This window comes from Ptiloglossa arizonensis, chromosome 4 (genome assembly GCF_051014685.1).
Source record: "Ptiloglossa arizonensis isolate GNS036 chromosome 4, iyPtiAriz1_principal, whole genome shotgun sequence".
Classification (NCBI taxonomy): Eukaryota; Metazoa; Arthropoda; class Insecta; order Hymenoptera; family Colletidae; genus Ptiloglossa; species Ptiloglossa arizonensis.
The window spans coordinates 15,387,005-15,400,928 of NC_135051.1; the positions used below are offsets into that span (position 1 = coordinate 15,387,005).

Sequence of the window (13,924 nt, forward strand, 5' to 3'; positions counted from 1 at the left end):
ATTAATTCGAAAGACTGCGTTCTTCCACTTATCGATACAAGTGAAACATTTAATTCTCGTCTGATAGGAATTCGCATAAAATGAAAATAATTGTAAAAACAGATCAAAAGAAACTAAATGATGTCAATGTAAAAGGAAAATTTCTGTAGAGTCAATTTATACATATTACGCTTCAATTTAAGTTGCTTTTCATTTTTCAAAGGTATAATTATTTTTTATGTACAATTGGTAATATTTTCAATTAGAGTTTAATGACGAGGGGCAATGTCTTTGAAAGGGATAGGGTTCAAACTTTAAATATAAATAGTGTTCGAATTGACACCATAAATTTCGATAACAATGTAAGTTTAATACAATTTCATAACTTTTAAGTTTTTATAGCTAATGTAATAAAGATTCTGCACATCCGTGTCACATCTTTGTATTAACGCCACCTAGTGTCTCAGTCTCATGACATCTAAAAACGTACCGTGAAGGAGAAAGGGTGGCAAAAAATGAAGTTCTACAAGCAGTACGAATCCATGTCACCGAATGCATTGTAAGAAGAAAGAAATATCACCTCTATCTTAACCTCAAAGCGTTCTTTCGTTTGACTATACACTCAAGACCTTTGAGTAAAAAATATCTCGAATGTATTGCAACTCGTGCTTTGAACTTTATCGTACAATAAGAAGACTGAACAAATACAAGATCAAATATAAGAGTTTTAATTGTAGAAAAGCAATATATTGTTAAAACACGATGGGTCGAAAAGGACCCAAGGAACGCACTACTCTTAAGAAGGGACACTCATCTGAAACTTCAAAACATGGATAAATTTTGCGAATTTTTTTTCTAAATAGCTACTAAATGAAAAATTGTTTTTTAGAGAATATAAATTTAACTTTCAGCTTCATTTTACAATTTTGTCAAAGAAAAAATCGTACAAAATGGCGAAGTTATACGCTATTCCCTAAAACCCCTTCTGGAGAAACATTGTTTATTGGCCGCCACAGTTGACAAGAACCGGGAGGCTTGAAATAAAAAAATCTCATTGATTCATAAACTAGAGACTATTATCTAAAACGTAACGTAAGATTTTTCGAAAATTGTAATAATTGTCGAAATGGTCGAAGTTTGAAGAAAAACAATCACTTTTATCCGAAAATAACGACTTTAAACGTTTATAAAAAATTAAATAATTAACGCAATAAAAAAATCCTACCCCATATTGTAGAATACTCTATACAGAATACCTTCATAAAATTTGAAGTAAATGATAGATATATAATATTTCCGGAGATTTCGTATCAGCCAGATTGAAAGCTACAGTTTTGAGAAAAACGTAAAACAAGTAAATTTATCGCAGCAATGTCGCTAAATGTTTAAATTTCAAAATATCTCCTTGACAAAACATTCCACACACCTTAAACATTAATAAAATAAGAAGCAAAAAATTCGATTCTGTTTACTCGTCAGGTTTACACGAGTAAAGTGTATATGAACAACATCGAGCAGTGTACGCACAATCTAACCTACCGAACTTTTCTCCAGGATTGATCTTTCTTTAATCCTGGAATACAAATCGGTTAAAATCGGTCGCCCGAGTCGATCACTCTCCCAGCCTCTCTCCCAGACGAATCTCTACACAACCGAACCACCATTGGCGAACACCCGGCAGTTCGGATAGCTCTATTTAGTCCTAGTAATTTGTCGCGACCGCCCATATCCCCAACGGAGTCGCGGGCAAATCCACCATTGTAATTTAAATAAATCATTGGTATCCAATTCACGGGATCACGTTCGCCCCAAACATTAACTAATTAAACTATCCAAACCGTCAACGAATCCCTCCGTAGTCCCGGTGACCGTAATGTTGTCTACCATCTACACTGTAGAACCAGTGTCCCTCGATCCGATTCGCGCGTCTCTCGTTAAAAAACAGTGTTTCTCTGTGAATTCTCCGTTTTAACAACCCGTCCAGCACCTCGAATGCAAATAAAACTCTGCCCGGTTGCTTAACGACAAAATCCCACTGCATAGCCGATACTTCATAAGACTCCGAGCGTATCCGTGGCACAGGACTTCCACTCTTCCGTTTCGATGAGAATCGTCGTTGTCTAGGTCCCTCTTCGCTCTTCCGTGGGCCAAGTCGAGGGTAACGTCTCACCGATCGTTCGTTTCTCGTTGGTCTTTCACGATCGAGCGGCCGAAACGTCCCTCCTTGGTCTTATCGCGTTCATTCTCGAATTGCTTCCACTCTCGTCAATCCGGAAGAAATTCTTCTCCCCTCTGCGCGACGACTACGGAACGACGGTTAGGGGCGGGGCAGGATACCGAAACGATCCTACGGTTGACGAGGTATCGCGCGACGAAAGAAAAAAGGAAAAGACGAAGAAGAAGAAGAAGGAAAAAAAGAAAGAGAACGAGATGATGGGGCGCACCACCGTCAACGGGTGGCTGGCTGCTCCTCTCGGGGATGAAACAAATGCACCGTTTCCTCGCGGGAAGAATTATTTCCGAGGTCTCAGGGCGTTACTGCCGCTCCGTTTGTTCCAGCCCCTGTTCCCTTGCACCTCCGTGCGGATAAAACGTCGAGCGTCGAGCGGAAAGAAAAATAAATATAGAGATGATGCCGCGCGATGAAAAAAAGGTGGCCAGGGGGCAGAGGAGGTGGTGTTGGGCTGGGAGCTGTTGGTGGGTGAGGGGGAACGGGGTAAAAGTAGAGAGTCCTCACCCGGAAATTGATCGAAGGATCGTAAATATTTGACGAGCCGGGGCAAACTTTAATTAAAATTCGCTATTTAAATATTCGCCCGGCCACAAAGAAATTTCCACGGGAAATCAGTTTTCGGGGGGAGGGGTCTCCGGGCTGGTAATTTGTAACGCGCGCGCGGACCAATAATTTCCTCGCCTTTTTTTTTCGTCTGAACAGAGACGGAGAGGATTCTTCTTATTTTTTTTTTTTTTTTTTACTCCTTTCTCGTTTTCGTTTCCGCGCTCGATTTTTGTTCGTCGCGAACTGAAGTCGATTTTCAACGCGATTCTTCGCGGCCTGGACGACAGGAGAAATGCAAATAGTGTGTACACAGGTGAACGGGTGGGGGTGGAATGGTGGACAGGCGGTGTGAGAGTCGGTCAGTCTGAAATTGATCGGAGAATCGTAAATATTTGACGAGTCGGAGCAAATTTTAATTGAAATGCTCTATCGTGGTCCTCGGGATTACGGGGAGAGGAAGGCGCATCGGTGGTGCAAGATTTTGCATCGGAAATTGAAATGTTTTCCGTCGCGAAGTCGATTGTTTCCGAAGTGTCCTCGTTTCACTGTGCACGAACGATATGCACCACGGTGCATTCGATACTCGATTCTCGATTACGTACGTGCATAATGTAATTTTCTTTTCTCGATATTTGGGCTCTAATGTGTGCTTCCCCGACACTATTTATATAGATACGAACGATTATCGGTTTCATATAAATAATCGAAATTTATAATACTCGTAGACTTAGCAAGCTTTTACAATGGACGAAATCTTTTTTCCATTCATTAGTAACTAGAATTATAGAAAAATAAAAAAATTCGTATACACTGACCAAAATTATCGATTGAAAATTAATAAAATCTGCGTACATTGTATTTACACGCAATGAACATTTATGTGTTCTGAACAACATGGATTGAGATACCATTGAATATTGAACGCACGTTGGAAACAATATGAACAAGTTAGTAGTGTAAATAGACGGTTGTATTGAAAACCAATAAAAATCTGAACGAACTTTTTTAAGTACAAGCAGATGTACATAGTTTAATATAGAGAACACGTATTTGAAGGGGAAAGAAATGTAGAAATATAATCGATTATATCACAGCTTAACTCCAGAGCAAAGAAGTTAACATAAGTAATAAATGTTAAGCCCCAAAATGCATATACAATCGTTTCCAACGATTTGATCCACGTATAAATTCGTTCTAATTGAATGAAAAGTTTCTCCCGATGATACAAATTACCAAAATTATAAATAGATACTATTATTTAAATCCATTTTGAATGCAAATTTACTATTGGAAGTAATGAGTCGTATTTACGTTAACATGTTTCGATGACTCCTCTTGTAAGTCTTAAAGTCGAAATGAGACTAATTCGTGTTTAATAATTATCATTTCGTTTAACCAGAAGATCATTAGCCAGAATTATGCAAAAATTAAAAAATTCGTATACACTGACCAAAATTATCGATTAAAAATTAATAAAATTTCTGCGTACAGTTCCATTGTATTTACATACAATGAACATTCATGTATTCTAAACAACATGGATTGAAATATCATTGAATATTGAACGCACGTTGGAAACAATATGAACAAGTTAGTAGTGTAAACAGATCGAATCACGAACGGATCTTCCATTATCCCAATTACACACGTGTGTATGTGTATGCACGTGTCACAAATAATGTATGTGGAGTTGTACAAGTTAATTATGCGACCCTATTATCTAGATAATAAACAGATCGCTGTCATCCTGATTGACATTCAATATCGCTGATCCGTTTCAATAAACGAGTTTCATTTCCTTCGTGGTAAATTTCCATTTCCTTTTGTAAAAGCAGTACACTTGATCATTGATGGAAATCGTTATTGACCAAATAAATGAACGTAAATATTCCTCAGCTAGTCAAATTGCGTTTTACATTATAGTGATTCAAATTGTGTCTTAATTTAATTCAATAAATCGTACGATCTATATTTTCTAATTAATATGTCACGATCTGAAGACGTTTAGTTTTACTGATGAAAATTTATAGTAATCAGAGTTTCACATTTATAGTAATCACACTTTCTGATTACTTTCTAGACAATTACGAAAGTACAGTGCAAAAACTATTACTTGAACTACAATTAATTTTTTTCGTTTAGTTCATGATTACAAATATATATCGTCAAATAATTGAAAACGATCGATGAAGAGTTACTGAAATAATGTAAATAATGTTTTTTGAACCTTTTCCACGAGAATTAAACCAGTCGAATTTTATATTTTTAATTTCCTTGTGTCATTCTTAACAGATATTAAAATTCATACTTCTTTATTTGTGTATTTCTTCAACGTAATTTATTTGAAATATTTTAATTTTTGTGCGAAACTTTCTGTGAAATTATACAATTTTACTCTGTTGAAGTAAACAGACACGAAAAGCCAAAGCTAAATTAAAAAATAAACTATCGTTTGATTACACAATATTTAAAAATATTATTTAGTTTCTTCATTGGACATAAACGTTCTCGTTTCACGATTAAAATAGTAATCATAGTATAAACAACAATAAAATAATATTTCTGACAAAACATGAACAACGTAACATCACAACTATAGCTTATGTCGCCAAAAGAATGTAATTTTATTAGCCAAAACGGTGTACACGAATTGAACACAAACTGTACTACACGTTTCTGACAATTCGTATAATGTTTACGTTAATTTTGATCGAAGAACATTTAATTAAGTCCCTTAGTCGGACACGCGTTAAATAATCGTATTAAATTCACTTTCACGATCTGTTTTATTAATTAATTGCAATTTCACCGACAAAGTGGAGTTCTACGTGTGAACGGTGCGTTATAATTAAATACAAATCATTGCATAGAACGTATTGAAACATCATAAATCAAACGACAGATATTTTTGAAAAAAAATATAAAACTTCATCTCCATTTAATTATGCACTGGTACAAATCGGATCGTACCCAACTGATTAAATTGTACGAAACTCGAACAGATCGTATTACCACGAACTATAATTCAATTTATATAATATTCTCTCATGGTGTAATATTTATATAATATTTCTATACATTCCTCGAAAATGATCGCAGCGTTCAAAAAATTGGATTTTAAAATAATCGAATCGGATTTTATCGGGTATAGGAAATATTATTTGAATTGTAAAAATTATTTTAGCATTTTCTGATGCATAACCAGTTTTTCGCTTTATTATCTAGGACAAAAATAAAAATAAACCTACTGCTACTCACGCGCGCAAGACAGGAAGTATCGTATCGATAACTCGGTCACTATCGACTCTTTCGAAAATTTCTATAGAATAAAAATGTTCACGAATTTATTTTCCAGCAACTTTTGCTATATTTGGTACTCTTATAAGTAGCTTATATATGGTAGTCTTACATATATCGTACATTTTATTATTGGTGCTCCATGTAAATCCTCCTCCAAGTAAGAATGCAATAATTTCTTTTAGTCCTGATTTTAAATCGATTTACTTTACAAACCTAATCACAAGTGCCATGACAATGTTTCAAACCGGTTTTCTATTATGCAATAACAGACAGCTAGACAAAACCGTACATTACATTCACTCCTCGTCAAGAGACTACAAAATTAATATATAATTTCCATTTTTGATTCACAAACAAAGAAAACTATAAACCATATACATTTACAAGTAAATCCTAGATTCTACCATCCGCATAGTATTCTATAATTAAATATCACCCTCTACATTTCTACAACTTACAATTGTACACGATTGGCAAACATTGTGTCTACCATCGTTACACGAGCAGTAGAATTACCCTCCTCCGTTTACAGAAAACATAAATCACCGTATATTAATTGTTCACTCGTTCCCCGGAAAGTCAAGAGGTCCTAATAAAGTATTTTCACGATCGTTGGACAAATTCCAAAGCACTCCCCTCCCGGAATTTTACGCAATTGGTCGATCGTCGTTTTCAAATATCGATGCCCCGATAAAATGGAGACCAGGGTTCTGAAAAAAAAAGCGAAAAAAAAAAAAAATCTCCTGACCGGTGAAACCGCTTGGTTCAATTTGGAACAATATTACCGATAACACGCCGCGCCAGCAAACAGCTTATCGCTCGAACGCGGCAAAAAGACGCGCGCCGTCTGACAATCGATAATGCTATCACACGCCACGCTACGATTGAACGCTTTATGCAGCTGCGATTTCCTGCACCGCGCCGGTGCGCCGCGCTCCCGATGAATTCGATAAAGCTCGATCGAGCTCGAGCCCCGCGACAAAACGTCCCTTAATTGCCAGATTGATTCGTAGGTAGCGACAGAGACGCGTGATTATCCGAGCGTGAGCCGGCGATAAAGTTCCAACGTGGAGTAGAGGGGCCAGAATGACGGTAGACACCGTAATATCCGCCTACTGATAGACTTTCTATGTAATTTCACTCCAGCCGCGGTTAAGAGTGCTTTCTCGCGTCACCTCGCGCGTCCCCGCGAACGTTTTCTCACCCGTGGCTCCACATCGGATTTCCACGCGAAGTCTCTGGTATTCAAAGCGAGCCAGACGAGCGGACTAGGTACTCGCGCTCGATCTCCTTCCTGTTTGATAAAAATCGACGCCGGCGAGTTCGTAGCTAGCTAACCGTGGAGCCACCTTTCCTTTCAACGGTGTCGGATCTCGAACTGGATCGGGACCGTTCGCGATCGGGCTCGGGACCGTGAACTCCTCGCTTCCGGGAAATAATTTCGAAATTTTTACGAGAACTGTTATAATTACGTGACACGTGCACGATACGTTTATCCTCGTTTATTTCTTTGGAGATGTACAGTTTCGATACACGACTTATCGTACCGGTTGAAAATTTATCGGAATAGAACTGTGTGCTTTCTTCTTTTAAGTTTTTATTGATTACCCTGTAGGATATCAAAGTACCGCGAAACTTTGAATTGAACTTTTTTTCACGGTGATTTTCCGTTAAAGTGTACGGTGAAATAATATTTTTAGAGAGATTCTAGTTGCTGTAGGAAATAAAATATGAAAAGGTAATTTGTTTGGGAAGGTGTTCTCGGGCTTAATGTTTCATCGTTGGAATAAAATACGGTTAGGTTATTTCAGTATCGTTTAAAGTGTGTAGCTATAGAGTTTCATATTTTTGGAAATTTTCGAGGGAATACGCCATGGTCTAGAATCGGGGTCTACATCCAGGGACTGCTTCCAGACGCACAGTGTGCGAATTGACAGCTATTATTTATTTCGAATACATAGATCTCGACGAACGTGATAGTTTCTATTTCTTAAACCTTGACTCTTCTATTAACTTATTTATGAATTGTTTTGCAACTGAGAACAATCATACGTAGACAATAAATATCCAAACGAGTATACGCGTTATATCCAAATCAACGTGCATATTATTTCCAAAAGTATTCTTGAATTCGTGGATCGAAACATTGAATACAAAAGCTCGATCAGGATTGCTGGAAGTCCCTTTAATAGTTAAAGCATACAAATTTTAATATGGAAGATTAGTGCAGTGAATTTAAGATTCACTTGTAAAATTTTATATTTTTCTTAAAAATGTCACATTGAAAAATAATAACTTTCCCTTACGCCGATAACTTAAATATTTTTCACAACTTCGCAATAATTACAATCGTTATAATTTCCTCTTTAACTTTAATAGTCGTAACAGACATTCTTTGAAATAAATTTACCAACCGATTTTTATGAAAAAATCATCGTATCAGTTGTTGCTTTCACGATGATACTCGCAAGTTCGGTCATCGATTAACGTTTCCCGTATTGAAACTCCGACAATGATTGAACACTCGTCATCAAAACGTTCGAAAATAACACTTACATTTCACAGAGGGAAACGAGAATGATACCGGTGGTGCAAAGGTGACGTCAGGTGACAAACGTGTGTCAGATGCCACGTGATAGATGAATATCATGCGTGACAGCGTGGACCAAACCAGTTAGCAGATAGTGACGAGTTGCCCGGATTTATGGTGGTTTAACCAAACGAGAGGCACCGTGTGTTGTTAGTTTATCGACGGCCACTATACTCCCGGAATGGTTAACTATAGGCGCGTGTAGATATATCGGTTATCGCGAAGCGGGTCCCGTTATCCAGAACTCGTGCATATATTTCCAGCTTTCGCGTTATTCAAATCGCGGTTTAATCCAAAAAGTGGATTAGCATTAATATATATTTATTAAGGAATATTTAAATTCAAATTAAAATTGATACGCGCATTACTTGTAACGGATGTGGTTTCAAAGAGTTTTGCACGGGAACGCGACGATAATAGCAACGCAACCGGGAAAAATGACTCGACGTTGAAATTGTAACAAATATTACAATCACTTTTTATATGTATATATCGTAAACGTCATTGTAAAATCCACGATTACCAGAGATTCGCTTTTCAAATATTTCCCGTATCCCTTTATGATAGAATATCTTTATACATATTCATGTTTGAAAACTTTCGAAAATTCGATGATACATTCAACGAATTGTACTCGTTCTGCTACAACAATACATTTTTCGTAGCGAATGTTCATTAATGCAGAAAGATACAGACGACTTAAAGATTTCTTTTCGTTGATCATCGGAGTTGTGTTAATCATCACAGAATGTGCTCGAGTACAGAAATATTTGTTTTCCTTTTTTTTTTCAAAGGAACACCACTCGAAAAGTTTGAAAACCTTAACTATACAAACTAACGAAGAGCCGACATATTATAGATAATCTCATCTGTACTTTACAACCTACTTGTGAAGCAATTGTAGTATAAACAGACCCTAAAAGTTTCAAACTGTGGCTACCAATACACAAAAAGTGAACTATACAACATAGTGGAACCTGTGCAATTATATGAGTTTAATCAAATAAAATTCGTTTATACGCTCTAAAAAGATCGTGTTCCATTTTCACCAAAAAGAGAAAAAAACAAAATTACTTTTCAAACAACCCACTATATTGTACAGTGGGTATAACCCAACCCTAGGGTTGTATAATAACCCTAAGAATCCTAAGAACCCTAAGAACCCTAAGAACCCCACGAGGCGTTTTGTAAAATGTAAAACTTACCTGTCTCTTCCTAGTAATATATTAAAACTGGAGTTTAAAAATTAATATAAAGGGGATATTTTCCCTGCATCATTTTTAACCAAGCACTTGTCTAGGGCTCCGAAATTTTCTGTTCCTCTTAGAATGACGTTTTTTAAACGCTTTGGAAATTATTATCTTAACGGATTACGCCACCAAATGAAAGACATCTTTACGAATTAATTTTCATCGCTAACGAAACATTTTGAAAAATATAATTTTGTATTATTATGTGTATAATTTGACACAAATATATTCGAGAGTTTCTTAAAGTACCTCGTGTTCTATCAGTTTCTCAAGACTGGAGAAATATACAAAGACTGACTTTGGAATTTAAATACAAGCTGTTTAATATTTGACTTGAAAAAGTTTTGACTATTTAAACAATAAAATTGACAAACTGCGTAATTGTCCCTGAGAACCCCACTGTTAACCCTCGCGGTAAGAAAAAGTGTACCCCACGAAACAAGTATTATTTCTCTGATGCGACAAGGAAATCGAAAAGAGCTGGATCTCCTTTATAATTCGCGTATAAACGGCGCAGCGACTCTTGTAACTTCTGCTCGCAGACAGGCCTTGTCTTCATTAAAGCCCGGCTCCGAAACTGGCCTCGTTGTGTTTCGCTAATGGCAAGCACTGGCAGCGGTCGCTTCGCGCTAATTGCTCGCGCTCAAGTATCCATTATTGCATCCGCGCGACGTAATTCAATCGGCGCGTTTCCGTCCGAGGCGTTTTCATTGCACCGCGGCGCAAATTTCCTCGGCGTTTGAGCCGGCAGGGAGCGGTGGTTGCATCCTGCGATACGCGATCAATCTCGTTTCGAGGCGGCCGTTGAGCGTAAAACCGAAGCAGAAATTCTGGAGCGCCATCGCGTTCAGCGAGTTCAACGCGCCGCGGTCGAGATCTCTACGCCACGTGATATTAGACGGTGCATCCATCAATGATCCTATCCTACGGGGCCGTGTTCGATTCGATTGGCCCGATCCTTTCAATGCCGTGTAATTAACAGATTGAACGTATAAATAATAACGGGCGACGGTTAACGATTTTGGAACGTCACGATTTTGACTTTGTTGTACCTTCGATTACTTATGGAGAGGAAACGAGGTATCTCGTTCCGGAATTGCTCGATGGAACGAGCGATACGCGAAGAACGAAAACAATAGAATCGCGAAACGTTGGAGAAATATGCTCGGAGACTTTTAGAGCGTGCTGCAGTCGCTGTATCGAGAGTGAAGAAACGAGTATAGCCACAATATTTTCTACGAGCTCACTCTGTTTAGTAATTAAAGTCAGACACTTTTGAAATTTAAGTTTCTTAAGGTTTGGAACGATTTTCGATTTTTCACCGAACTTCACTCAAGCACTTGTAATCTTCTTTCAATTTCTGGGAAAGGTGCCCTGTACGTCCTTTCAAAGATTTTGCTTTCGAATTAACCGATGGAGCATGTTTTGTTTGTCGAAACAAGAGAGTATTTTTCTTAATTGTAAAATTACGACACGACAATTATTAAGGTCTGTGATATTAATTGAATTCTGATTTAATTTGTTTTCTATTCAGAGTGCACTCTTTTTGATGCAAATTGTTTAAATCAATGTAATAGTTTCATCAGTATATATAAATATACACTACTCAGAAGTGTATTGGCTAGAATATTTTGTACGACTTCACCGTGGTTAATAATGATACAAATTTAAATATATTTACATCCAGTCGTAAAAATAGTACCAGTTTTCATATTCAATGCAACGTTTTTTGGTTTCAGGCTCTGGTGGCTGGACAAGGTTTGAACGATGACATGTGGCACACTTTGAGATTTTCCAGAAGAGCGAGTTCCTTGAAGTTCCAAATCGACGACGAAACTCCTGTACGAGGTAAGTCGTTGGAAATTGAAAAAGAAATTTTGTTGATTGAATTAAAAAAGACGTGTCTTTTTGTGCGAATGAAAATGATATGCACTACTGGCTATTTTCATAATTATCTACTAGTGTCTAATTTCATTTCTCATCAAGACCATGGTCTTTAAATACCAGCTGATGACTTCTTAGAAAGTATTTCGGGCTTCACTGGTTCCGATGAGGACTCTAAATGTTGACGATGATGACGATCGTACGAATCTCACAATTACAGGAAACATTACTGTGGAATACTTTATTAAATTATAAATAATTAATACTTGAAAATAACTGGATAACAGTAAATAACATGACTATGATACAACTCTCTACAATGCTTCACAACTTTCGGTTCAACACTCTCGATTCAACACTCTCGGTTCAACACTCTCGGTTCAACACTCTCGGATACTCCTCGACTCAACATTGCCTTTTCTTCTAAAAAAAAAAAAAGAAAAAGGCCCTTGCTCGCTTTCCCACACCCTCACCGTACCCTCTCTTCTCTTAAAGCTACGTGTTTTCCTAAACCTACGCTAGAATTACCAGATCAATGTACTATAAAATTCCACGTGGCTATTCTTGAAAATACACGTTCCGAAATTCACCGAATATGCGTGGCCGACGACATCATAACAGAACGAACGCAACCGTCGACAATTCGCATCAAGTTCCCTCTTGTCCGTTGCTCGCCGTACCACAGTTCGCTCTTTCGTTTCCGCGCGAAGCGTCATCGAGTCACACACCGCTAATCTCGTTCGCGCGTTTCGTTCTCCGACGAGGTACGAATACAAAAAGAGGCTCGTTCGCGCTCGAATTCGAATCCGTTCGGCCGCAACGAATCGCCATACCGAAAAGCGAAAATATTTCAACCGCTGCGCCGTTTAGAGTCGAGATAATCGCACGTTACGAATCGACGTAATGGACGATGGAACGAAGGCTCGATCGAATATGATAAGCGAGTAGAAGTAACTTAACCCTTTGCGGTCGTGTTAAATTTCGACATGGGTGTCGTACTGGTCGGAATTAATTTCCCTTGAAATATCAGTGATAGATAGCATGTAAGATTACGAAGGATAAACAAGATTTATTCATTCTTTTGTGAACTTTAAATATATGTTCGTACAACAGGGTGTTTTAATGTAACGTTTTTATGTAAAAATTATATTTTGTAATTCTCCATTGTGTGGTATCTTTCAAAATGGTCTCCAATATGCAGTCCTGGTTTTCGATTACATGTATCGCAAAATTAATTAGTTTGGTGTCTTCCGCCATTAATCTTTCTATTTGAACATACAGAACAATCTCCTTTCTTCTTTACTGGATTCCATTATCTCTAATAGGAACCGTATTGATTCGTGAACAAATTCTTTAGACATTCAGGTTCGTTCAGAGAAAGTATAAATTAATACATAGTTGAATAATGGTGGCTGAGAGCAGACGTACGACCGCAAAGGGTTAAAACAGTGTTTTCAAAAATGGGGTGTTCACGTGTTTTGTAATTTTGAGTCGGAGAAGGGAATTTTTAACGTAGAAAAATGTAAAACTTACATGTTTCTTTTTATCAATACATTGAACATTGGAGTTTAAGAATTATTGTGGGGGAGTTATTTATCCTATCTCTGACTTAGAAATTTTGTTTTTATGTAAGAGTGGTGAACAAAAATTTTTAACGTAGAAAAATGTGAAACTTACATGTTTCTTTTTATCAATGCATTGAACATTGGAGTTTAAGAATTATTGTGGGGGAGTTATTTATCTTATCTCTGGCTTAGAAATTTTGTTTTTCTTCTAGGAGGGGGTGAACAAAAATTTTTAATTGAAAAAATTCCTATTAATACATTAAACACTGGAGTTTAAAAATTAATGTAAAGGGGATATTTTCCTTGCATCATTTTTAACCAAGCACTTATCTAAGGCTCTGAAATTTTCTGTTCCTTTTAGAAGGACGTTTTTTAGGCGCTTTGGAAATTATTATCTTAACGGATTACACCACCAAACGAAGGATATCTTTACGAAATTAATTTTTATTGCTAATGAAACATTTTGGAAAATATTTTTCATATGTATAATTTGACACAAATATATTCGAGAGTTTCTTAAAGTACCTCGTCTTCTATCAGGTTCTCAAAATTGGAGAAATATACAAAGACTGACTTT

The 13,924-nt window shown here is 37.0% G+C and overlaps 1 protein-coding gene across 3 annotated transcripts in view; it reads left to right on the plus strand.

Annotated features, from left to right (window-relative positions):
* The window catches only part of Nrx-1 (neurexin 1), a 674,791-nt gene that overhangs the window by 529,555 nt on the left and 131,312 nt on the right, over positions 1-13,924 (plus strand). For all 3 annotated transcript variants that reach the window (XM_076310652.1, XM_076310653.1, XM_076310654.1), the window contains one exon: positions 11,638-11,746. In XM_076310652.1, coding sequence (XP_076166767.1) covers positions 11,638-11,746 — 109 coding nt within the window. The remainder of the gene's footprint in view (positions 1-11,637; positions 11,747-13,924) is intronic.